Source organism: Myotis nattereri (genome assembly GCF_964212035.1).
Source record: "Myotis nattereri genome assembly, chromosome: 5".
Lineage (NCBI taxonomy): Eukaryota > Metazoa > Chordata > Mammalia > Chiroptera > Vespertilionidae > Myotis > Myotis nattereri.
Genome location: NC_138080.1, coordinates 94,460,906 through 94,487,147, shown reverse-complemented (window position 1 = coordinate 94,487,147; position 26,242 = coordinate 94,460,906). Strand labels below are relative to the sequence as shown.

At 41.8% G+C, this 26,242-nt stretch overlaps 1 protein-coding gene and 1 pseudogene across 2 annotated transcripts; one reads left to right on the top strand and one right to left on the bottom strand.

Moving 5' to 3' along the window:
* Positions 1-3,042: 3,042 nt before the first annotated feature.
* LOC308520307 (centrin-2-like) lies at positions 3,043-4,325 on the bottom strand (annotated as a pseudogene). Its single transcript has 2 exons — positions 4,243-4,325; positions 3,043-3,551 (listed from the first exon to the last, which is right to left on the bottom strand). The product of its transcript is annotated as a centrin-2-like (transcript).
* Positions 4,326-11,781: 7,456 nt separating this feature from the next.
* HAVCR2 (hepatitis A virus cellular receptor 2) lies at positions 11,782-22,764 on the top strand (the record flags this gene model as incomplete). The annotated part of the gene is made up of 7 exons (XM_081092179.1): positions 11,782-11,836; positions 12,871-13,209; positions 14,065-14,148; positions 16,796-16,836; positions 18,278-18,407; positions 19,716-19,752; positions 21,574-22,764. The coding sequence occupies 7 exons, from the start codon at positions 11,782-11,784 to the stop codon at positions 21,734-21,736; spliced, it is 849 nt and encodes a 282-aa protein (XP_080948305.1). The 3' UTR covers positions 21,737-22,764.
* Between the last annotated feature and the right edge of the window lie 3,478 nt (positions 22,765-26,242).

Here is a 26,242-nt window from a genome sequence, read left to right as displayed (position 1 = left end):
GTTATGAAGTAGCAACAAAAATAATTTTATGGTTGGGGGTCACCACAACATGAAGAAGTGTATTACAGGGTCGCGGCATTAGGAAGGTTGAGAACCACTGGTAGGGCAAGTTTCAGAACAGAGACTGGTAAGTTACCAATAGGCTGAAGTCTGGTAGATGGTTCTGGGGTTTCCAAACCTGTGACGAAGGAAGGAAGGGAGGGTTCTGACTGCTGGGCTCAGCAAAGCAGGTCAGTGTCAGAAACTTTTGGGCAAACAACATGCAAATGAGTAAGTTGCATGAAAGGGGGATCTTTTAGAATCCTACTTTGTGGCTGGTATATGGCAATGTGATCATTCGATGTGATCAGTGTGTGTGTGTGGTGGAAACCGCAGAGATGGCAGGCAGCCCACGGAGCCCTGGCTCTGGGAATATTGGATCCCTCTAGCAGTCAGCAGGCCACCATCGCCTTTCCACAGTCCCCTTGGCAGCACTGGCTCTGGACTCTATGCTCTCATGAATGACAGGGTCAGTCAAGCAGCTCATCAAAAAAGTTAGGCTTTCCCACCCACAGGTCTAGTTACTATATTTATGTAGTACCCTTAACTGGATAGTCAGGACCCTTAATTGGACAGCAGCAAACCTTCCTGTTCACGCTTCAGATGACTTGTTCTTATTGGTAGGAATGGACAGTCAACATCTTGAAAACACATAGCCTTGGCTCCTTAAATCAACAAGAATTCTAGTTGGGTAATAAGGGGAGGTTTCCTTTCTGAAAGGAGGTGATGCTGTGTAACAAAGTCCACTAGAAAGTAATCTCTTGTAAAATGCACATGCCCCCACACACAGCCCCCGTGTCTATTCTCCACATTTTATGCTAAACAAGGACGCCTGACTGGATGTTCAATCCCATTACTTACATCTGCTTTGCCCAATACAGTAGCCACTTGCCACATGTGGCTATTAAAATCTAATTTTCAATTAATTAAACTTTAAAAAAAATTTTTTTTTTTAGTCATACTAGCCACATTTCAAGTGGCCAATGGCTACATGCGACTTGTGACTATCATGTTGGGCAGAACAGAGATAGAACATTTCATCGTTACTGGAAGTTCTATTGGACAGTGCTAACCTAAAGATCAAGTTTAAATACCTGTGCCCATAATTGATAAAGAATAATCAGAGCTACCATTTAGGGATGCCTTTCATATGCCAGGAGCTTTGCTAGGAATAATTACTCTCTAATACCACCACCAATGATCACAAAATCAAATGCTCATAGGGCCAGACAGAAAGGAAAGTAACTAAAACTAGCTAGGGGCAACACCGTGGGAGAGGTGGAGACTGTGGCTAACTGTAGAGTATATGCCCCACCTAAAAGGGGCACAACTCTGTTTGATCTAATTGTTGTCATTTGAAAATGTGATTCCAGCACTACTAGATCTTCTGAATACAGCCGAAACTGGTTTGGCTCAGTCGGCCTGCGGACTGAAAGGTCCCAGGTTTGATTCCGGTCAAGGGCATGTACCTGGGTTGCGGGCATATCCCCAGTAGGAGATGTGCAGGAGGCAGCTGATCAATGTTTCTCTCTCATCGATGTTTCTAACTCTCTATCTCTCTCCCTCTCTGTAAAAAATCAATAAAATATATATATATATATATATATATATATATATATATATATATCTTCTGAATACAAACATAATTTGCAAATCCAGAACTTTATATAAAATTTCATTACTTTTCATTGTAAAGCAACAAATATATCATTTCTTTAAGCACCATACAAATTAAACTTAAACATACCTCAGCCCTGGATTCAGTCCATGATCTGACTCACCCATGTGCAACTTCTATAAATCCATGCAGGGCCAAGAACCATCGTTTAGTTATTAATTTCTGCAACTACGTAACTAATACTGCCACTGACTCATCAAACAATAAACACAAACCACAACCACGGTCAATTCTACTTCTGATTGTGCGAGGCCTCTCCCAGAACCATACAGCAGTCCCCGCTCGCCTTCCTCTGCCCTGCAGGAGATTTTCTGTGAGCAGTTTGGGAGATGAGCTCCCTGCTCCTGAAGGATTTCTATTGTCATCATGCAAGACAGCCTAGATAGTGACTTTTTAAGGAAACTGTTTTGAATGTGGACAGCATCTCGAAATCAACCTTGCCCAACCTTTAGCAATGCATGACTCCTGCTGTGTGCTTTTCAGAAAAGTAATGCTTATATTTCCCTCCACAACCGAGGCTGCCACTGCTAATGTAGTTGAGTGAACTTTTATTCTGGAGAGCCTTATCGTCCTGAGCCAGTTTCCTCTCCTCCCTGACACATTCAGTGACGCTGCACTCCAGTGTTTGTTAGAGCACAGATGTTTATGTTTCCGTGGTGATGATCGGTGACGACACATGCACCGGAATGTGTATCATCAAATTTATCCAGACAGAGCTGCAAAGAAGAGTGGGAATTCCACTTCCATTTGAACTTCATGAAAACTAACTCAGCTTTCTCAGCAATTACTTGTTGAGGTTTGGGCTGTTCAATCTGGATGTTAAAGAGCAAACACTCACACTTGCCTGTTTGTGATTCATTTTACTATTGAATTTTTTTTTTTTTTGCAAGTGAGAGAGTTCACTGTATTTTTTAAAAGAGAAAGCTGCACTTAGGTGTCAATTAAAACCAGAACCATTGTAGAGATGCCTGCTGTTTGTGGTGACAAAGTTACAACATGTATTTGCCTGAGAAGTCTTTCTATGGTGGCATAAATGTGGGACTGCATGACAAGAGTGAAGCAATACAAGGCAGAATGGCAAGTGGGTAAATGCTCTAATGTGCTCTTGTTCTGTTTTGGAGAATTAAAGGAAGCAGCAGGTCACCTCACAAAGAACTATATTGTCAAAGAACACTTAAAAAAGTTGAAAATGGGTGTGAGGTTGTTACTAAAGGTATATAGGGAGGTTAGTGGGGGAAAAAACACTTGTGTTCTCAAAAACCAGGTTTCACACAATAACAGGCACTAAAACTAGTTGTGTGTGCTTGCAACAAGAGAGACTACTCTTAATAATGGCTGGTCTTTTTCATGATACGCAGGAAATCTTCCTCATTGACTTCCCTGTCTCCATCTCGATCAGCTTCATCAGTCATTTCCTGCAGCTCCTTATCAGTGATGTTCTCACCCAACTCATTGGATAAACGTTTGAGATTGTCGAACGATATGGTCCCAGTTTCATCATCATCGAAGAGCTTGAAAGCTTTCAGGATGTCTTCTTTGGAATCTTTTCTTGCACATTTTTTGAGTCATCACAGTCAAGAAGTCATTGAAATTCATTTTTCCTGTATCTTCTGGATCAATTTCACTTATCATCTTCATAATCTCTTCTTTCTTTGGTTCAAAGCCCATTGCTCTCATCACCACCTTGAGCTCTCTAACATTAATGGTCCCAGTTGCATCAGTATCGAAGAGATCAAAAGCTTGGCGTAGCTCCTGTATCTGCTGTGGACTAAGCTCCAGCTTAGGACTCACTCTTTTTGGCTGGGAAGATGATGCCACGTTTGTCGTCTTAAAGCTGGAAGAAGCCTTCGGAGGTTCCGAGTCTTATTTTGGCCTGGAACAGGTTGTCCAGGGCCACGCATGCCCGGGGGGCGGCTGTGGCCCGGCTGTGTGTTAGGAGGCAGCGAAAAGGCACAAGGCCCCGCAAGGAGGCTGGCATTTCTTCAGACCCATCTCCGACCCTACTATTGGATTTAATACATTGGAACTGCTGACATAACATTCCCCTCACCCATCACCCCACACATAATGTCCATAATATCATCTCTCAGGCCTAACTCATAGTAGGTGCTCATATTATTGGTTTATTTGCTGTGCACCTCTGGGAAAGTCTCTGTTTCTTACCATGGTGCCTATAGCAGATATGTGCAAACATGGTAAGGGCTCAATGAGTGTTTGTTGTCATTATTCTTAGTACTACTACTATTACCCAGAGCTATGTGGTTAGGTAGACCATGGGTCCCATCCCAGGTCTAAGACTGATTAGTTTTGTGGCTTTGGGTAAGTTACTGAACCTTTCTAAAGCCCAGTTTTCTCATCCGTAAAATGGGGATAATAATTATTATAGGTCCTTAGATTTGTAAGGATTTGATAAGATTATATAAGTAAAATGATCACCATAGTGCTGGCCCATAGTAAATGCTCCATAAATATTAGTTGATATTAGTACAAAAATAACAATAATAGCAATAATTAATACATATTACTTCCTGGCCTGATCACCATTAAGCCGGGCGGCAAAGTCTGAGCACCATTTCTCCTTTGTCACTAACGCTGTTGGTGGTGTCATATTCAAATAAGGATAACGTGGACCACCTTCTTAGCAGTGACCTGTGGCTCATGATCTCTGATCCGCCTGACACAGAGCTTGCTGGCTACCAAGTTCCCAGTGTTGGGATTTCTGGCATTACTTTCTCTATGGATTACTCAGAGGATACACTGAAAGTCAGTCTTCACTTAGGTCCTTATTCATTATCTTGACTTGCTGCATCCTTTCTATTATGAGGGAAGACAAAAGACATCTTCCCCACTCCTCAAAGAAAAAGGCCTTGCCTGACTGGCGTGGCTCAGTGGTTGACCTGTGAACCAAGAGGTCATGGTTTGATTCCTGGTCAGGGTACACGCCTGGGTTGCAGGCTTGCTCCCTAGTGTGGGGTGTGCTGCTGATCGATGATTCTCTCTCATCATTTATGTTTCTATCTCCTTCTGATCTGAAATAAAAATACATTTATTTATTTATTTATTTATTTATTTTTTAAATTTTTGCTTACAGTATTACAAAGGGTATTACATATGTGTCCCTTTAAAATACATTTTTTAAAAAAGAAAAAGGCCTGATTTGATGCTTGAAAATCTGGGGCCTCTGTGCTCTACTTTGTGACACAATAGGCTATTCTTAATGTCCTGATCTTACATCTTTCTTGCTTTCCCAAGTAGGAAAATCAAATAAGAGGTAATATTTCACCCTCGGCAATAAATATTATCGCCATTTTTTCTACATAACTTGGACCCTTCACCAAAATGCTCTTGCCAAAGGGGGCCTGGCTGGAGTTCTCACTGAAACTCTAAGTGTAAAGCTCTGGGCCCCTCATCCTCTGCCCGTGTGATCTGAAGGTACGTTTCGGTCATGAGGCTGGAGAGATTTTACAGACAACTTTCTATGATCCTTGGAATCCCAGAGGTCCCTGCAAGCCTAAGCCAACCTGGATTGCACAGGCATCAGGGGTGGACCCCCAGTTCTCCAACATCCTGGGTAACCAAATGACCTTATAGTTGTGCAACCCCTGAAATTCATACTTACTAGCCAGCACACCATGACAAGTGCAGAGAGTACTGAACGGCTTTTGACAGAAAGTAGCTATGTGAGCCTGAGCTGGTTGCATCCCCTCTCTGGGTCTCTAGGAGATCTATTGCATGGCCTCCATGCTTGAATGTGCTGTGACTTGGCCACTGACCATGGTGGGAGAGAGGAGAGAAATTTGGGAGGGTGCATTTCTCTTTGTTGTTTGGTTTATTTCCACTCATCCCATTTTAATTTTGTCAGGGTCAGATAAGTAATTTACATTTCCTAGGTCAAATAACAGCAGACATAAAAAAAAGTTAAGTCTTTACAAGTTCAAAAAAAAAAGCCAATAGGTAAACTCTTTCTAAGCTAATTATGGGAAAGAACAGTGAATTCATAAGCCAAAACCATCTAGAAAAAGAACCCTCAAATGTTTGACTTTCTTCCTATTTTGAACACATGCACTGTTGACGGAATGAGAAGTGATTAGGCGGACGGCTTCAAGGCACAGCCAACTCCCTGGTGAGCTTCCAGAGGCTGGCAGGGAAGGGCAAAGTTATAAGCAACTCAGAGCAATCTTGCCCTGGACTGTCTGGCACAGGAGCAGTTCCTGTAATTGAAACTGAGTTCATCAAAACCCTACTTGGTTGGTCCCCACCGCCATTTCACAACTTCCACAACCAGGGCCTGAGCATCCCAGGCCTGCGTGACCAGCCCTCGGCAGCCAGCCCAGCCTCCTCTCCTGCCAGCCCTGGAGCAGCAGGAGCCATCCCTGTCTCTTTTGGTGCCTTGAACTCACTTAAGCAAAACAGCCTTTGTGTACACTGTTCTCTCTGCCTGGAAATTTGTTTCTGTCCCCTTTGCCTGGTTCATCTGCTTGGAAATTTGTTTCTGTCCCCTTTGCCTGGTTGATCTGCCTGGAAATTTGTTTCTGTATCCTTTGCTTGCTTCATCATAGCAAGGAGAAGGGCCCAGTGATTCTGTCACCACTCGCTTCTACAAGTACTTTTTGTTTGACCAAACCCCACTTTTGTTTTAATTCTGTTTATTTTGGGATCCTGGCACACGCATACTTCACATCTCAATCTGTATAATTACTTTGAAGGAAAATTTAATTCATTCGTATCTGATGCCCACAAAAGCTAAATGTCCATCATTTTCCATTTTTAAAAGCAGTGGTGTTTTAAAGCATCTCTATTTGAGCCAAGAAACCAAGTAGGACCTCAGTTTTAAGATGTTCATCTTCTAAAGCTCTTAATTAATCACAGTTCTACTGATTTTTCAAATAAATATGAAGATTATATAAATACACAACAATAATAAATATCTCTAAATCTGAAGAATAGCAGTTTGGTGGCTTCAGTGTGGGACAGGGCATTGCTCCCTACTCGCTCAGACTTCCCCAGTGACTAGGGAAGGCCCTCCAATAGTCCAAAAATGGGGGAGAGTGAAGGGAAGACAAAAAGGAGGAAATGAGAAAAAAACATGCACATCAAAAAATTTTTTTAAGTCCCCTAAAAAAATGAGCATTTAAACTGCTTGTCAGACGGCTTCCTGACAAAGCCACCAGAGTGTCTTCACTGGCATTTACGTAAACGCTGCCGGTGAGTTCACCACAGCTGCGAAGGCTAATGGAACCTAATTAGTCACTTCTCCCGACACCAGTGTCAGGATGATGAGCACCAGCTCTTTGCCTTGTTGCATATTAGATCATCCTATATAATAAATGCCTTATATGCAAATTGACCACACAGCTGAATGACCAGCAGAATAGCCAGTCACTATGACATGCAGTGACCACCAGGGGGCAGATGCTCAATGCAGGAGCTGCCCCCAACCCACAGGCCCCAGGCCAGCCAAGGCAGGTGTGAGTGGGGTGGGGGGTGGGGTGTGTGGGGGGGTCCCCCCAGGTCACCCCACGGTCACCCCGCAGAAGGAGGCAACTGGCAGTGGCGGCAGGGGGGCGGGGCGGTGAGCGGGCAGTGCCAGGCTCGCTAAGGTGGGTGCCAGCGGGGGCTCTCTGATTGCCCTACAGATTGGCCCTGATTGCCAGCCAGGCCTAGGGACCCTATCCATGCATGAATTTCATGTACCGAGCCTCTAGTTAGGTAATAAAGTGTTAGCTGACAGGGTCCCTGCACTATAGCTTTGTGAGGGCACTGCGTTTTGCCATGGGGGTGGGAACTATAAAGAAACTAATGCCACAATTGGCCTTAAACCCAACCTGAAACTCAGGAGAACAAGGACAGTATTAACCCTCCCCAAGCCCTTTGAAGATCCCCAGTGCACAATCCCAGGAATTTACCCAAGTGAGGGGAAGACAGGGCAGGCACACAAGCTGGAGCAGTTCACAACTGTGGTGGCGACAATTCAGTGTCTTTGGCCCTATGCCTGCACTTTTTCAAAAATTGGAACATAGAGAGCAGTCCTGAGGCTGCCTCTCTCCCCACGCATACCTCTCCCATAAAGCAATTGCTTAAGGAGGAAACCTCACTACCTAAACTCTCCCACAAATACCCAGCAAAGAACATCTCAGTATTTATGAATGAGGAAAAAGAGGGTGAGAGCAGTTACCAACAGCTTCAGCAAGCGGGGATTCATTTACCCTCTGTGGATCACACAAGATTTCAGGAAATAAATTTGCCTTTGGCAACTCTCCTACTTGAAATACAGGGACAGTTATGTGAGCACAAGAGTTGTGAGTGTGTGGGTCACACAGGGAGACTGCATGAGTGTAAAGAATGATCTCAATTTCTTTCATTCGCAGAAAGATGGAGCCACAAAAGGGAACGTTCCTCCAACTGTCTGACATGCAGGATATAAATAGAGATGTGCCGCAGCTCAAAATAAGTCAGGCTACCTGTAAACGAGATGGTGAAAAGCCCAGAATGAGGGAAAATGGAGGCTCCTACGGGTCACCTAAGAGGTGAAAATACCTGGTTGTCTCACTGTGCAGTAGCTGCTGGAGGTGGGGGCGTGGGAGTGGAGGGGCCAAGGAGGGGGGTGTGGTTCTGTAAGTCTTAAAAAGGGCAATTTCAAATAGGATTTTTCAATGGCCAGGTAAAGTATTACCATACCCCAAATCAACATGAGTTAGCATCATAGGTCCACACCCACACACCACCCATGAAAGAGCCCATCGTCACTCTTTGCTGAGTAGATATTTATGTAGCTATCGTATGAATGGGTGGTTATGTGTGGTTGGTTGATTAATTCTACAAAGAAGCAGATTTCCAGGGCACTGTTGTTACTAAGAACCTTAAGGAGCTGTCTACCCTTTGAATCTTCTGGAGAGAAGTGAAGTAAGGCTTTGGGGAGTGGGAGGCCCCCTAGCTGAAGGAGGTAGGACATACCCACATCTCCAACGATGATTAATAAATAGTGAAATGTCATCATTTTCTTGAATCATATGCTAATAATAACACGGCCAGTTGTGGACTGGTAAACTGAAGCAGAGGAATAAAATGTTGTCTTTAAAACTTAGAATAGCCCTAGCCGGGTGGCTCAGTTGGTTGGTACACCAAAGGGTTGTGGGTTTGAATCCCAATCAGGGCACTTACCTAGGTTGCAGATTCTATCTCTAGTCAGGGTGCGAATGAAAGGCTACAGGTTTATATTTCTCTCACATCTTTCTTTCTCTCTCTCTCTCTCTCTCTCTCTCTCTCTCTCTCTCTCTCTCTATCTCTCTCTTCCTTTCTCCCTCCCTCGCTTTCTCTCAGTCTAAAAAAATCTATAAAAACATCCTCGGGTGAAGATTTAAAAATAAGAAATAAAAAACTTAGAATAATATAATATCACAACTGAAATATTAATATATACACCTAGAAGTAAAAATTTAAGCTGGGAGGAAGCTTAGAGACTCCAAATCATTAGCCCATGGCTATATTCCTCCTAGGTGACTCCCCAACACCCCCCCCCTCCACCCCGCTTCTCTCTCCAGGGTTTACAATTTTGTAATTAATTACCAACAATTAAAAATTAGGAGTCTTGCCAAAATGGAACTCTAGTCCCAATAAGCATTCACTCCCCTTGGTGACAACTGCCTGGGGCTGGGGCGGTGGAGCACATCTCTTGTTCCACAGTCTCCACCCAGCCCACTTCCCCGGTGTACGTGATCTGCCCCCAGCCAAGGTACACACCCATTTTCTACCCCCTCCCCTGCCCTGAGGATCATCACCTTTGTTTTGCTAAGAAGGAAACTAAAGAACCCAAAAGGTAAGGTGACTTGTCCAAGGTCACACCAAGGGTAGAGGTGAAACTACAAATTTAATTTAGGTTCCCTGACGCCAATTGTCAGACTCTTTCCCACACATCATGATGCAAAATAATGTTCCTGGCCTCCACACCAAGAGGCGTCCTTTCTATCTGCTTGTTTTCTGCTGTTTGTGTTGGTTTCTTTGGTGGAGGGACGATTGGCCTGGCACCCTGAGCTGTCTCCCAGCTTCCCAAGGGCAGGAATGGGAGCTGAGTGGGGTCTGTACTTGGAGCACATTTTGAAGCTGTGAACCCATGACTGGCACATTTCAAAGTGACAGTCAGTGTGTCCCAGACAGGACAGTAACTAACCAGCCACAGTCACAGACAAGACTCCAGCTTTTAAGCCAGAGCTCTCCAAGTTGTGCCCACTAGTATTTACTTATCTTTTCCTCCTTCCTTTTACCTAAACATCTCCAGTCTTACAATGTCTTAAGTGACTCCAAAGGTATTAAGAAGGCAGTAATACTGTAAAGTGAGGATCAGAATAATTTTAAGTACAGAAATGGAACTGTGAATGTAATCATGAGCAAGTGATTAAAATGGCCTCCTCAAAAAGTAAAATCCATCTGGCTAATTAATAAAAAGGCCAAAGGCGAGAGAGAGAGAGAGAGAGAGAAGAACATTGACCAGTTGCCTTCAGTACATACCCTACCAGGCATTGAACCTGCAACCTAGGTATGTGCCCTGACTGGGAATCGAACCGGCAACCCTCCAGTGCACAGGACGATGCTCAGCCAACTGGCTGGGCTGAATTTTTATTATTTTTTAGCAGATTTACTGAGAGGTAACACACCACATGCTTTTCATAAATATCAGCCCTGAAACCATGATTAATTGACTCTACCTTACACTTGAATATGCTGGTTGTTAATAGTTATGTGGGCAGACATATCAAGGGCAAATATCAAGTTCATGAAACATGGTTTATAGGGAACAATCTGGAGCTTAGGGACTTGCGTTCTCATTTGAAATTACCAATCATATACTTTTGGGTAAATCAATCTTCTCACGTCTCAGTTTCTCTGTCTATAAAATGAAGAGGTTGACTGTGATCTCTTGAGTAACTGTGAACTCTGTGGTGCTATGGAAGTGCACACACTGAACAAGCTGGAAGTTTATATTAAATGTATTTGATGGCATAAAGGTGGTGACAGGGAAATGCAGGAAGGAAAGACAGAAGAAGACCATGGGTTTGGAGAAACTCCAGACTGTGATCTCACTTGCCTTTTGTAAAGAACCCTTGGCTTTTAAGTTTCCCAGACAAAAGTCACTCTCCCAGGGCTGAGACTGCTTGGGTCTGAGATGTTAGCTCAGTGATGGAGAGTGTGGTGGTAATTCAATATTTTCCATCAGTTGATGCCTGAAGCCCCTAGGGTGGGTGGGGAGGGGACACCTTGTGTACATGAGATGGAATAGAATATTGAGGTTTCCAAGGAGGGGAGAAAGCATTGGTGACAAGACTGTGTCTTCCCTAAGTGGAAGAGTTTAAAAGTTCAGCTAAAAGTCAGAATATTAGCACAAATTCCTCATTTTGTAAGTTTTATAAATGAAGAAACTGAGATCCAGCAAGATTATATGGTGTAGGCCAATTTGTGTTAGAACAAGGCTAAGAATTAGGCTTATGATGGAGTGGAAAGGGCCCATAAAGGTAAGGGTAATGAACATGCCATTCAATGTGATATTCTCCAGCTCCTGGTCCAGTGCCTGACACACAGTAGGTGCTTCATAAGCAATGGTCACCACTGACCAATTTACTGACTGTCTGAATGAATGCATGTGTTTCCACCTTGTGTTCCCTGGTAACCAGCTGGACCAACACATGATCCATTTGAAACAAAGGACTATTTTACTGGAGGTATCAGAAGGCTTTCTCTACTCACTGAGAGACACTATTTTTTCTTTATTGAGTAATACTTTCTGAGTATTGCTTCCTCTTTGTTTATACTATCAGAATGAATATCAGAGCCCTTACAGGAAGTTGGTGGAGCATGACAGAGAACTGGGGTTTCCTTTGATGTAGACTTAGTGGCTTTAACAGAGGAATGATCAGTAGTCTGCCGCACTGGTGTGCTGGTCTGGCACTCAGGGAAGTGGCCACCACTCGCGTGATTGTGGAGTAGAAACTCAGTTGCAGGAAGTACACAGTTCAATTGAAGAATTAAAACGGCACCTCAACAGAGCCACTCTTGGGCTTTTCTTATAACCCATGTTTTCACATTTTTCCTTCGATTGTGTCCTTCTGTGGCTGCTACTACTGACAAGTAAGTCTGGGCATGGACTTTTGCAATTGGGTTGTGCAAGATAAAGATACAAGGATGGCCTTCATAATATTTGCAGTAGAGAAAGTTTGGAAGCAACCTAAATGTTCACAAACAGGGAAGTGGACAAAATAAATTGTGATATATCTATGAAGCAAATAGTAAATCTGATTAAACAAAATGATATGAAGTGTCTCTGAGTCAATGTTAAATTTTTTTTTAAAAGGAGAGGAACAATGTGCATAGTAGACTTCTTTCTGTCCTTTGTGTTGCAGGGTGTGGCCCTACACAGATACTTCTTAATGTGTAGACTCTGGGAAGGGGAGCTGGGAATGGGAAAGGGCAGAGGGACTAGACTTTACATGCACCTTTTATACTGTTTGTTTTACAGTGTATGTTTTTTTAAAGAAACCAATTAATTATAAACCTAAAAAGAGCTATATATTAACTTCTTATTCAGGTAAGGGTTTTTATTCTTATGTGCGGTACTTAAGAAAAGAAAGAGAGAGAGAGAGAGAGAGAGAGAGAGAGAGAGAGAGAGAGAGAGAGAGAGAATGAATTGTGTTAGGATAACTGCTCTTCATTGAACAACAACTAGCCCAAATGGCTGAGATGTTTTCCTGGCTGACAATGAATGATTATTATTATAATATATTTTTTTACTCTTTCCATTATCCCTGCCTTGTTCACAGGACTGGGCTACAAGTCTCTCCTAGCACATTGGTTCTCAAAGTGAGGTTCCAACACCAGCCATGTCAGCAATTCCAGGGAACTTGTTAGAAATACAAATTTTTATGCCCTACTCCAGATCTAGTAAGTCAGGAATTCTAGGAGTTGAGCCAAGCATCTGTGTTTTAACCAGACTTCCCAGTGGTTCAGATGCCCCTCAAGTCTGAGAGTCTTGCCTTAGTGGATCCTCCTTTTAAACTGGAGAACAGCAGTGGTTTCTTTACTCTGCAAGCATTATTTGCACTTTTCCTGAAGTGGACCAATCTCACTCATCGCCTGCATCTTGCTCTCCTTTTCTCTTTATCCAGGGTCTTTGGAAGGGTCACGCACAGCCGAGGTGGGCAAGAATGCTTATCTGCCCTGCCACTACTCTCCAACCACCTCGGAGAACCTTGTGCCCATGTGCTGGGGCAGGGGACCCTGTCCTTTAACTCAATGTACGAGTGTGGTGCTCAGCACTGATGGAAGGCGCTTGAACTCCCAGAGATCCAGCAGATACCAGCTAAGGGGGAATGTCCACAAAGGCGATGTGTCCTTGACCATAGAGAATGTGACGTTAGCCGACAGTGGGATCTATTGCTGCCGTATCCAATTCCCAGGCCCAATGAATGATAAAAAATCAAACCTGGAGTTGGACATCAAACCAGGTGAGTGGACTTTGCATGTTTTCTTTATGAATAATCCCCTGCAGATCATATTAAATACAATAATTGTTCTCACTTCTCTCCTCACCACTGACAGCCCTGGTGGTGGACCCCTAAGCCAACAGGCCTATAAGCAATGTCTGGCTGTGTTTAATTCTTCCATCTATATTGAAACTTATGGAAAGGATCTATATAATGGCGGGAAAGGCCTAGATCAATAGTTGGAACCCTGGCTGCTCATCAGATGCACTTGGGGGGCTTTTTAACATCGATAGATGCTAGAGCCCACCCACAAACCAGAGAAACCAGTGTTTCTGGAAGTAGAGCCTGAGCCCTGGGAGTTTACAAAGTCTTCCCCAGGTGCTTCTCCCCTGCCTGAAGCCAGGATTGAGACCCACTGAACTGTGGGTGTGCACGGGGGTGCATGTGCTTCTATGTTTTAAGGTTTATGGAGCATGTACTGTGGCTGACGAAGCTGAATTCAACTCCAGTTCTGCCGCTTACTAGCTGTGTAATGTTGCACCAGTTATTTAAACTGTGTGGCCTTCTCCTCTATGAAACATGGTAATACCTATCATATAGGCCATTGGAAGGATTTTAGGAGATGTATTATGAAAAGCATTTTTTTTTTTTTTTATGAAAAGCATTTAGTGTGTGGCTGTTAGTTCTATTATTAACAATTAGACTGTGACAATGATGACTGTAACACAGTTCGTAAAATGTGTGATATACTCTTAACGAAGGTGTTTAGGTTGAAGGTGAGCGTGTGTTTCTCTTTATTTATTGTCCTTTTACTTCCTTGAAATAAGCTCTCTGCTCTCAGAGAAGCCTCCTTCTTACACTGCTTTCTGACACTAGCCAAGGTCACCCCTGCTGGGACTCCACGGAGAGCCTTCACTACAGCCTTTCCAAGGATATTTACCACTGAGGAACATGGCTCAGGTAATTTTACATGGGCATAGGAGGAAGCCTTTAGTTGGTTTCGGAGTTCAGAGGATTTTGAATATGGGGGAAACGAGGAAATGGTGTAAGAACTGACATATAAATGTTTCTGTACACATGAGAGAGAATTTCAGGTGAGGGAGGTGCTGGAATTAACCTGTACTGAGAAATGTAATGAGCCCTGGGCCAGTACCTTTCACTTCTTTGCATCTCAGCATTCTCTTCTGTCCAGAGAATTATGGTTTTCATGACCCAGAAAAATTCCTGACCCCCACCTAAAAGTATTTCTATCAACATATTTTGCCAAGTAAAATAAGCAAAATTTCTATCTTAACACATTGCGTACCGCATAGAAATCTCTAAGACATACACCAGGGACCGCACATTTTTGGGCAAACTGCACGTTATTTAAATCATCATAATGCACTTTAGGTGTTGTTTTTCAATAATTATAACATTTTTATTTACAAAAACAATTAAACAATTAAAGTTCCTAGTACTTTTTTAACGTATGGTACTGCGTAAAACATTTTCCTCTATGAAGAGGGAACAAACAAAATTTACATACGTTATCTAGATTCGCTCCTTTTTCCATGGGCGTGAAAAAACGAGAACACTTGTGAGCGGTCCTTAACAGATGGCACGCGAAACACGAGAAAACTCCTGAGTGGTATGAAATGTGTTAATATGGCTATCACTGCAAAAAAGGGTTAGTCTTTTAAATTAAATAAATTTAATCTAATGAAAAACTCGTTACATTGCACTATTATTTTGTGATCTATTCCTGGACTGGTGATGTTTTGTCTTGAATTGACTCCAGTCCATGTTTGGGGTTAGATTCTGTGATTTCCTGGACTTCTTCTAACTGGAATAAGCCCGGCCTCCTCCTCAGATTGTGATCTCAGTGGGAGCAGCTAAATTCTTTAAGTAATTGAGCGAGGCCTTTTCCATGCTGTTCTGGAAGAGAAGATAAGGCCAGAAAAGCAGTCTTCAGGTCACATTGATCAGAAAGATTAATCTTAAATATTTTCTCTCAGAGACCTGGTCTCTCCTACACTCTCTGGAGTTCATTTTTTTTATTCCGTAAAATGCAGTTAAAAATAGGTAAATCTGACTTTCTAATGTCACAAATCTCATAAGTTGCATAGGGGTTGTGCAGGAGGCGGCTGATCAATGTTTCTCATCGATGTTTCTAACTTTCTATCTCTCTCCCTTCCTCTCTGTAAAAAATCAATTAAAAAAAAAAAAAAAGAGCCCAGCCAGTGTGGCTCAGTAGCCTAGTGTTGACCCAAGCATTAAGAGGTCACTGGGTCAATTCCCCCCGCAGGGCACATGCCTGGGTTGTGGGCCCGATTCCCAATGTTTCTCATTTATGTTTCTCTCTCTCTTCCTTTCCCTTGCTCTCTCTCTAAAATCAATATAGAATCAATAAAAACATTTTTTTTTTTTAAAGAGTGTATGCTAAAGCCATGGAGAACTAAATTGGAAGATCATTTCTGTTATTCACTAAGCTGTGTGACCTCGGTTAAGTCACTTCCTAATTCTTGGCTTCTTCATTTGTGTAATGGAGCTAATTGTCTCTACTTTAGGATAGTTGTTTTGAACACTAAATGAGTTACTTCAGAAGTTTAGCACAATGCCTGCTCATGGTAAATTGTAGCTATAGTTATTTTTATCTTCATGTTTAGGCAACCAAATACCCTGTTTTCCTCTTATTGAGAAAATGCCAAACTTTTTCAAGAAAATTAACTTTTGTTATTTGTTGAAATCAAATTACAATAGAACGCCTGCCTGAGTGTCATCCATGTTGGGATTTTGTTGGTTCTACTAGGGCCCTGTGGACACAACAAACTACATATTGAACATAGATCTTCAGGGCAGAAATCTCCATTTCATAGAACATAAGTAGCTGGGTTCATTACCTGCGGGGGGGGGGGGGGGGGAATCCTAACATGGACATATAAGTGTTCAGTAAAATTTGTTGGTCTCCCAATTAATTATTGTAAAAAGTATAGAGTAGAATTCATTTCAAATAGGCTTATAAAGATTTTTTAAAAACTCAAATAAAAGAAAACATACTCTTTTAAAAATATTTTTTTATTGATTTTGAGAGGAAGGGAAAGGAAAAGAGAGATAGAAACATCATTGATGAGAGAGAATCATCTATTGGCTGCCTCCTGCACACCCCACACTGTGAACCGAACCTGCAACCCAGGCATATGCCTTGACTTCGGAATCAAATCGTCATCTCTTGCTTCATAGGTCAATGCTCAACCACTGAGCCACAACAGCTGGGCAAAATAAAATATTTTTCCCCCACAATGGATCTATATTTAGAACTAGACTTAAATATTAAGCAACACAGATAGGGCAGAATAGTTGACTTGGCAAGAAAAACAAAACTCAAGACCTGTCCATTTCCTCAGAAGCACTTTCATGCGTTTACACAGGTCTTTAAGAATCATGTTCATTCTTTCTATCACTGCCCACTGTTGGGTGGAATAGCAAGCAGCAAGCCAATGTCTTTACTGGTACGTATACCAATGCATTTTAAATGCAAGAGAATTTCTATCTAAAAGGAAAGTCTGCTTTTAAGCAACAAAATATTTTTAACTGTTCTGTTGGTTATTCTTCCTCTTTGTAGCAGAGACACAGACTCTGGAGACCCTCCATGATAAAAATCAAACAGTAAGTAACTTTTGTGTGTGTGTGAGCTAACATTGTGTTTAACCCAGAGGAAAGAAAGTGTGGCTTTAGTCTTCCTTCCTGCACACTCTTTCTTTGGGAAAAATGCCCAATCTTCCTTAGTTTCAGATTCCGTGACTGCAACATGTTGATGATAACACTTCTAACTGCTGTAACATGGGCCTGGTGTACGCATGGAATGCAGTGATGCCTGTGAAGGCCAGGCACATAGTTAGCCCTGGAAAACTAAAAAGAAGAAGCATTAGCATTGTGTCCCTCTTCTCAAAGTTCATAGCTGTACACCACTGTGGGCAAGTCAAAGATCCTCCATCTCCCTCGAACATGTTTTTTCTTGCTTCCATTGCAATCCGATTGAGAAAGATTATTTTTTGTTTGAATTTATTTATTTATTTATGTATGACAAGATACCAGTCAGGAATATTCTAAGCCAGGAATTTATATATCCAACTATAAACAAAAACAGGATGATTTAATGTCCCCCACTTCCTTCGAGTAAAGGAGAAAAACCTCTTGAAAGCAAAGTTCTAGCATTGACCTAAAAATTCTTTGAGGACTTCTCTAGGGGTCCTCATTCATTTAACTCAATCTCGTGCTTGTGTGTTCACAACTGAGGCTCAACATTTTGTATTTCTCCCCTGTTTGCGACCAAGGACTGCCTTTTTAGTGTGCACCCATAATGCTTGATGCACAATACCTTGCAAATAGCACTCCTGTAGTAAATGTTTGTTGAATAAATGGAAGATTTAATTTCCTTGACTTTGTTTTAAAAGTGTTTCCTGTTGTTGGTTTTAAAGGGAGACCATGGACTGAAATTTTACAAGGAGAGGATTTTCTGTGTCACTCTCAGTTATCAAAAAGTCAAATTAATTACAGCAATAGCAGTAGCTATTATTGATTAAGCATTTATCATGTATCAGGCCCTATGCCATGCATTTTGTATTTTTTGTCACTTACATTTCCCAATAACTCTATAAGATGACTCAACTCTTGAGGACCGAGCTTGGAGTTGAACTCATGACTGTCTGGCTTTTAAGTCACAGTTTTTCTGCAAAAATAGTGGTTTCACTGCAAGCCACCAAATTTAGACCATTCTGAAACTCTATGGGAAGGCAAAGGGGTGTGAATGAAGAGGATTCTACTCCAACCCATTTTTGTGGGAGAGGGGAGTCCGCTTACTAAGAGCTCCTTCTTTGCACAGCACAGAAGGGCACATTTTATTCCCTTGTGAACTCCAAAGATTAAGTACTCCTTTTCTTTGGGTGTTTTGAGGCTTGTCGAGAAGGGAACAGATCAGGGGTGGTTTCTAGGTTCCTGTATTCCTGTGATGCTGCAAAAAGGATGGTCCAATGCATAAGTCATGAAAATAGCTGAGCCTACAACCTATTTCTGGCCATAAGCTGCAATTCTGTTTGTGTTTCTATAGCAAATATCCACATTGGCGGATGAGTTACAAGACTCTGGTTACAGGACCACCAGAATAAGTGTCTATATTGGAGCAGGGATCACTGCTGGGCTGGCTCTGGTTCTTATCTTTGGTGCTTTAACTCTCAAATGTAAGTCACTTGATGTTGTATGTCTTTCCCTCTGTTAGGAACTGCTAATATAGGAACCAACATAAACCTAGGCAGAAATATAAGTTTATATTTATACCTAAAGATGATTAGACTGGCTCTGGCCAGTGTTGCTTAATGGTTACAGTGTTGGCCCGTACACTGAAGGAAAGGTCCTAGTTGTGATTCCCGGTAAAGAGCTCGATGCAGGTACCATCCCTGGCCCTGGTCTGGGTGCATGAGGGAGGCAACCAATCAGTGTGTTTCTCTCACGTTGATGTTTCTCTCTCCCCCTCCCTCCCTCCCTCCCTCCCTCCCTCCCACTCTCTCTAAAAAAAGCAATGGAAAAAACATCCTTGGGTGAGGATTTTTTATAAGAAGGAATAGACTGCATAGTAGGTGTAGAGAAACATGTTTTCATTATTTCTTACAGGTCCTAGAATAAAATTGAAACTTTGGTTATGACTTAGAAGGTCCTATAAATCTAGCTCTAGCCTACCACTCAGACCTTATCTTGGGTCACTCTCTTATTCCAGCCATGTTTTCAGTTTCAGGCACTCACCGTGGTCTTCCTCCGTTTTCTCTGCCTGGAATGCTCCTTCTGGCTCTTTACTTGGCTGACTCACTCTCCTCTCCCAGAGCTGCCCTTCAAGGTCACCTTTTCTGAGAGTGCTTTCCTGACCTTCTCTATTGTATGTTCCAGTGCATTGTTAGTTTCCTTTATATCACAGCACAATGAGAAATTATTGTTGTTGTTGTTATTTTTGAAATCCACCCTCACTAGAACACAAGTTTCACAAACTCGGGGCTCATAATTTACCTTTGTGTCCTTGATGCTTACTTAGCATACTGCCAGACACAAAGTAGGTGTTCCATATATTTGTCAAATATGAAAAATGGCCCAACCAGCGTGGCTCAGTGGTTGAGCATTGACCTATGAACCAGGAGAATCCCAGTTTGATTCCCAGTCAGGGCACATATCCGGGTTGCAGGCTTGATCCTCAGTAGGGGGTGCATGCAGGAGGCAGCCAATCAATGATTCTCTCTCATTATCGATGTTTCTATCTCTCTCTCCCTTCCTCTCTGAAATCAATTTTAAAAAATCTAAAATGATATGAAAAATGCATCTTTATTATTTTAAAGCATATGGTAGTTCATGTAATAAACCAAGACACACATTAGTAGTTTTATTTAATTCAATTTAAGGGAAACCAGATTTTCTTAAATAATCCTTGCTTCCTATGAGCCCCCCTTTTTTTTTTTAATTTATGAAAGCAATTTTAATTGACTTTTCTTCACCTTTTTACCCAGGGTATTCTCATAGGAAAGAGAAGTTACAGAATTCCAGGTAAGAATAAGGGATGAGGTGAAAGAAGGTGGGAATCTTGGAGGTTTCTACACCAATATGGCTTTGATCTTTGCTTTTAGAAGTCCTGCTCTGGAACTCTGGGATCTACTCTTTAGGATTTATGAAATGTAAACATGCTCCTCTGTTTACTTCCTGATCTCTCTAGCTTCCTCAGTCCTAAAGTTAAGGTATAGAAGTCATCTCCCCATGACAGGAAGTGCATATTTCTTTCTATTTTAATCAGCCTTTTTAGTTGACTGACCCTTCAATTGATGGATTATCTACTACATTCAGGCTCTGGTTGGGCACTGTGCCCCCTAAGTAAACAAGACACCAAGAATCTACTCTCAGGGCTTTTATAGCCCAGTCCAGGTGTTCTTAACGTTGATAACCCATTAGAGTCACTTACACAATCTGTTGTCATCCCCAGAGCAAATAAACCAGATTCTTTACAGATAAAGTCTAAGCACAGATATTTTTGTAAAGCTTCCCAAGTGATTCTAATGTGCAAATAGGGTTGAGAACAACTGGTCCTTTATATTGCAGTGTTAGTGTCCATTCCTGACTATCTGCACATAGTTCCATACACACAATGTGCATACACCCCAATTCCAAATACATATAGCGTACATAACTTTTACTTCATTTTAGCAACATTTGGTACATTGGTAGAATGCAGTGTGTATCAAGAAAAAAAAAAGACTCTGTCCATTGAATACTATCTACACTAATAATAATTTTAGACTAAGTAGAGACAGTATACTTATGAAAACAAAATAGTCTATAGTAAATAGTCAGAAGCCAAAAAAGGTCAAGTAAAATATGTATCAATGGTTTTAGATTATCTGTGTCACTGTTCTTTCATAGAGCTGAAACCTGAAATGCGATAACATTAATAGTGACATTTACATGCATTAATTCATTATTTGTCACACCATTTGGTTAATGTTCATCTCTACTTATAAAGGTAAATTCCATAGAAAATAAGGAACTTGTCTGCCACATTAACAACTGTATCCCCTAGCACAGCACCTGATACTTAGTAGGCACTAAGTATTCAATATTTTATTATGAATGAATAAATGCTCCTTATAGCAGCCTGGTCAGATTGGGTATTAATTATTCCCATTTTACAGATGAGGATCCTGAGACAAAGTTTTCTACTATGTAACCTTCTTGGGATGTGTGTTTTATTCACTGCTGTGTCTCTTGCTGCATGAAACAGTGTGTAACACACTAAATAGTTCCCGAGCAAATGAAATAACAAAACTCAAGATTACATGACTGGTTTAGTGACAGGGATAAAATTCAAACTCAAATCTGATTGGATACATAACATATTTATTTCTTTTTTGTTTCTTGAAATTGTTCCAGCCCACAAAATAATTGAACTAATGATACAAGGAATAGTAGAATCCTTCACCAAGATGTGTAATTTAACATTTTAATATGTTTGCTTTATCTATTTTTTATACACATGTGTATGTTTTTTCTGAACTGTTTTCAGGACATTTCAACATCTTGACACTTCACTAAACTTCAGTTTGTATCTCATCTGAATAAGGATATTCTCTTAGATCACACAATGCCATTGTTTTTTGTTTTCAACAATGCCATTTTTACACCTAAGGAAATTAAAGAGTAATTCAAATTGTCTTAATGTTCTTCAGATTATTCTGTTTTACGGTTTCTCCCCCAGTCAGGACCCAGTCAAGCATAATGTACTGCATTTGGTTGGCATGTCTTCAGCAAAGCCTATTCTCTTTTTGTTCTATGTCTCCTGGGAAATGCTTACCTAAATGCGACATTTTATTTCCACAGCCTCGTCACTTTGGCCAACCTCCCTCCTCCCTCAGGGTTAGAAAATACAGTAGCAGAGGGGATGCGCTCAAGGGAAAACATCTATACAATTGAGGAGAATCTATATGAACTGGAGGACCCGTATGCGGATTACTGTTATGTCATTAGTGGGCAGCAAGCCTGACAACTCCGGGTCTTCACCCTTCTGTGCCATCAGACCCAGCTTCATTCGGGAGCTTGTATTGTCTTCTTTGAAAGCTATCAGATGTGTCAGCTGATTGACTTTAAGGTTCTGCCTGCGGCTACACAGCATTCTTTATCCAGTTTCTGAGGATAAGCTCACAAAAGGATTGAACCATCATCTACCCAGTACTCAGACTTGTTACTACCTTACCTCTGCATTCCAGCCAACAGGTTACTCAACTCAGAGACTGCTAATCAGGGCATTAGAACTCAAATGAGCTTCTCTGTGAAGTAGGAATTCTTAATGTGGCGACTCCTGAATTCCAGGATTTTCAGTCCCATGATGTGTCCACGAAGCTCCTGAGAAGGTGGGGCGGGGGTCGGGGGGCATTACATGCTGAGCTATATGCATGCCTTTTTGGGTACAGAAAGTCTAAAGGGGCCACTGATTTCAAAGAGAAAGTTGACTCATAAAAGGTGAAGAAACTCCTGGAGTAGACTAGATGGCCTTGAAGGTTTCCTTTGAGTCTCAACGTTCAAGCTTCTTTGAATGAAGGCTCTCCTACAGATACCAACTTACACTCTCCTCCAGTGAAGAAGCCGGCTCAGCAAGCCGTGGTGTGGCAGGAGCTCCTGGGGAAAAAGGAAGTGCACTCATGCGTGTTGTCAAGTTCTGCTTGGGGAGAACTCAAAGGGAAACATCTCTGACCAACTTCTCCATTCAAGGAGAGAACCGGGGCCATGTTTTTCACAGAAAAAGAAGCAGTGACTGGGATACCTATTCTGTTTCCTGGTGGAAGGAAGACGAAGGGCTGCAGCAATCTGTACTAGTCAGCCTCAGATCCCTTGGAGGGAAGACAGTGGTCCCTAAGCTCCCATTCCAAGACTGTAGAGACTAGCTCTGCCTCCTTATTTGTTGTCTCTGCTCTCACACATAATAGAAATTCATTAGGTATCTTTGGAGTGAAAACATTAAATATGCAGAAAGGTAGCTTTCTGGAAAGCCCTTCCATTGGGGCACTCAGACAGAGCTCTGCCACCTCGCTTCTTGGAGAACTCACGGAGCCTAAGCTCCATCGGTGCTCCTATGTAGGCAGAAGTGGCTGTTTTCAGACAGTGACAATATGCACCTCACTGTCTGAAAACTGCCCCTCCCTCGGTGATGACCAACCTGCTGCTGTGCTGCATTCCATGGATGCTAGTCACCTGGAGGGAAGCGACTTCAGAAGACACGTAGACCACATCAGTGGTTCCCTCCAAAGGAGATTCTTACCCACAGAAATCTTTAAACAAGGGTATATATATATATGTGTGTGTATATATATATATATATATATATATATATATATATATATATATAACACGATTGTTGCAATGATGTTTGCAAAACCTTTTTCACTGATAGGGGAATAGTTGATTATTGTGGTCCATCAGCACACTGAGGCAGGTAAGAAGAATTAGGCGGTTTCATTGTTGAGCTGTTTTGCTAATTTAACAAATATTTATTAGTGCTTACTATGTGCCAGGTAATCTGATGCTGAGACCAGAGAGAGAGACCAAATAGACACATCCCTGACCCCATGGAACTTCTAGTTTGACAGGCAGGAGAATTTGTTCTATCATTCACTGTTAATATTTACTGGCATCAACTTTATCAGGCACTGTTTTAGTCCCTAGGAATACAACAGTGATGAAACCCTTAATCTGACAAAGTTTATGTTACTTGCCAGAGGGAAATGCTATATTGCTAAATCAAAAGAAAAAAAAAAGTTCTAGAATAATATATACAATTGATGCATAATTTTTTTAATCTTTAAAAAATCTGGAAGAATATACCCAAGTTAATATGGTTACCACACAAGGGCAAATAGTTAAGAGATAGACTCAGCCTGGCCAGTGGTGCTCAGTGGTTAAGCGTTGACCTATGAACCAGGAGGTCATGATTTGATTCACTATTGGGGCACATGCCTGGGTTGCAAGCTCGATCCCCAGTGTGGGGCGTGCAGGAGGCAGCTGATCAGTGATTCTCTCTCATCATTGATGTTTCTATCTCTCCCTCTCCATTCTTCTCTGAAATCAATAAATATATATTTTTTAAAAAAGATAGACTTTCACCTTTTTTTACATGCTTCTGTGTTTGATGATCTCCATTTTTCTCTTATAATAGAATGGTAAGATTTAAGCATTGTAGCAGTGATTTCCTGTCTGCCCTCCACTTCATAGAAAGAAATGAAGACTGGGACAGGTTAACTTAAAGAGCAAGTCTGGCAGTGAGCTAGGACTGGGAACCTGGTTTTCAGAGTAGGATTTACTTCCCATCAGTTATTTGGAATGGGACAGATGGCAGAAAGGGGAGCGAAAAGCTCTTACCAGTGCCCTGGAGATGACAAGTGGCAACTTAATCACAGTGTAATAATATATTTTATTGATTTTCTACAGAGAGGAAGGGAGAAGGATAGAGAGTTAGAAACATCGATGAGAGAGAAACATCAATTCGGCTGCCTCCTGCACACTCCCTACTGGGGATGTGCCCGCAACCCAGGTACATGCCCTTGACCGGAATTGAACCTGGGACCCTGTAGTCCACAGGCCGATGCTCTATCCACTGAGCCAAACCTGCTAGGGCTCAGCATACATTTTAAGTAATTGTTACTAGCACAGGCTTTTCCACTTGGTGCCCAGGTTCTACAGAGGTTTTAGTTTGGGAGAGTTACAGAGTCCTTTAGCAAATGACCCTAACACTATCTGGCTAAAAGCACAATGCTATTAAGTCTCTTTGACTCAGCCAACTTCCCTAAAACGGATGTGAAAGAAGTGTCTGACAATCATGTGGCAATGCAACAAGGCACACTGGTTACATATGAAAGTGTTCATTCAAAAGCAAATATGCGATGATGTCATCTATTAACATAAGAAACATTCAAACCTATAAAGAATTTTTGTGAGTTTATTTTGAGCCAAACTGTCGACAATTGCCGGAAAGCAGAATCTCAACGGATTGGGATAATCCGCAGAATGGCAGATTTTCACCTTGTTTTATACTCTACAGTCAAAGGAGGAGATGTAAGTGGGTTACAATGAAATCCACTGGTGATAGATTAGGGAGGTGGGAGAAAGCAAAGCGGGGAAACCTCTGGAATTGGATAAAAAGTAAAATGATATTTATCAGTAAGAACGTATGCACCCCTATGTTCATAGTAGCACAGTTTACAATAGCTAAGATCTAGAAACAGCCCAAGTGCCCATCAGTAGATGAGTGGATAAAAAGCTTTGGTACGTTTATACCTGGAATACTATGCAGCAGGCAAAAAGAATATGTTACCCGTTGAGACAGCATGGAGGGACCTGGAGAGTATCATGCTAAGTGAAATACATCAGTCAGAGAAAGACACCTATCACATGATCTCAATCATATTTGAAATCTAAGTAGCAAAATAAACTGATGAACAGGGAGGATCCAGAGACATGAAAGCATGGAACAGAGTATGGAATCTTCGGAGAGCAGGAGGGGAGGGTGGGTGGGTGGGAAGTAATAAACCAAGAACCTTTAATGCATATATGCATGGCCCATGGCCACAGACAATGGGGCGATGAGGGCTCTGGGGTAGAGAGTGGGGGGGAGGGGAGAGGGCAGGCAGGGGATTAGACTGAAACGGATCAGTGGGGGGAAAAACGGGACATATGTAATACTTTCAACAATAAAGAATTATTTTAAAAAAATAAAATGATAGGCACATACTTCTTTTGCTTAGGTGGGTACAGGATAGTTTACAGTCAACAATTAACATAACAGTAACAATGAAGGATTTTGTGGTATCTGTCCTGGCACACAGGGCATTTGATGTGCCCCGAGGAGTCTGGAACAAAGGGAAGTTACAAGTAACCCTGACATTTCAATGATATGGTATCTAGATATATTTTCTATGTTGTGGTAGATGCAAAAAGACTATAGGCTCAGTTAAGCTAAAGATTGACCTTAACTCAGGGAAGATACCGGCCTAGGATGTGACTACCCACCAGAACTGCTTTTAGTTAAATTTCAGACCATCCTTTGTGGTTACTTTAGGTCTTTGAGTTTGCAGAACCGCCATGCAGGCCTTCCCCGAGCTTGTCAGGTTAGCAAGTGGCCCCTTTCATCCATTCATCTTTGTCATACACAAGTTCAAAATCTCCAGTTTCAATGGACTCGCTATTAACATCTGAAAGCTGCATATCAATGATAGTGAAGCACAGTGTAACTCTACATCATTTTAAAATGTATTTTTATTGATTTCAGAGAGGGAGAGGGAGACAGTAACATCAATGAGGAGAGAGAATCATTGGCTGCCTTCTGCATGCCTCTACTGGGGATCCAGCCTGCAAGCCATGCATGTGCCTTTGGCCGAATCGAACTTGGGACCCTTCAGTCCACAGGCTGACACTCTATCCACTGAGCAAAACCAATAAGGGATACATCATTTTTAATTAAGGTGGCAGCTTGTTTTCCTAAACTTTTGAGGGTAAAGGC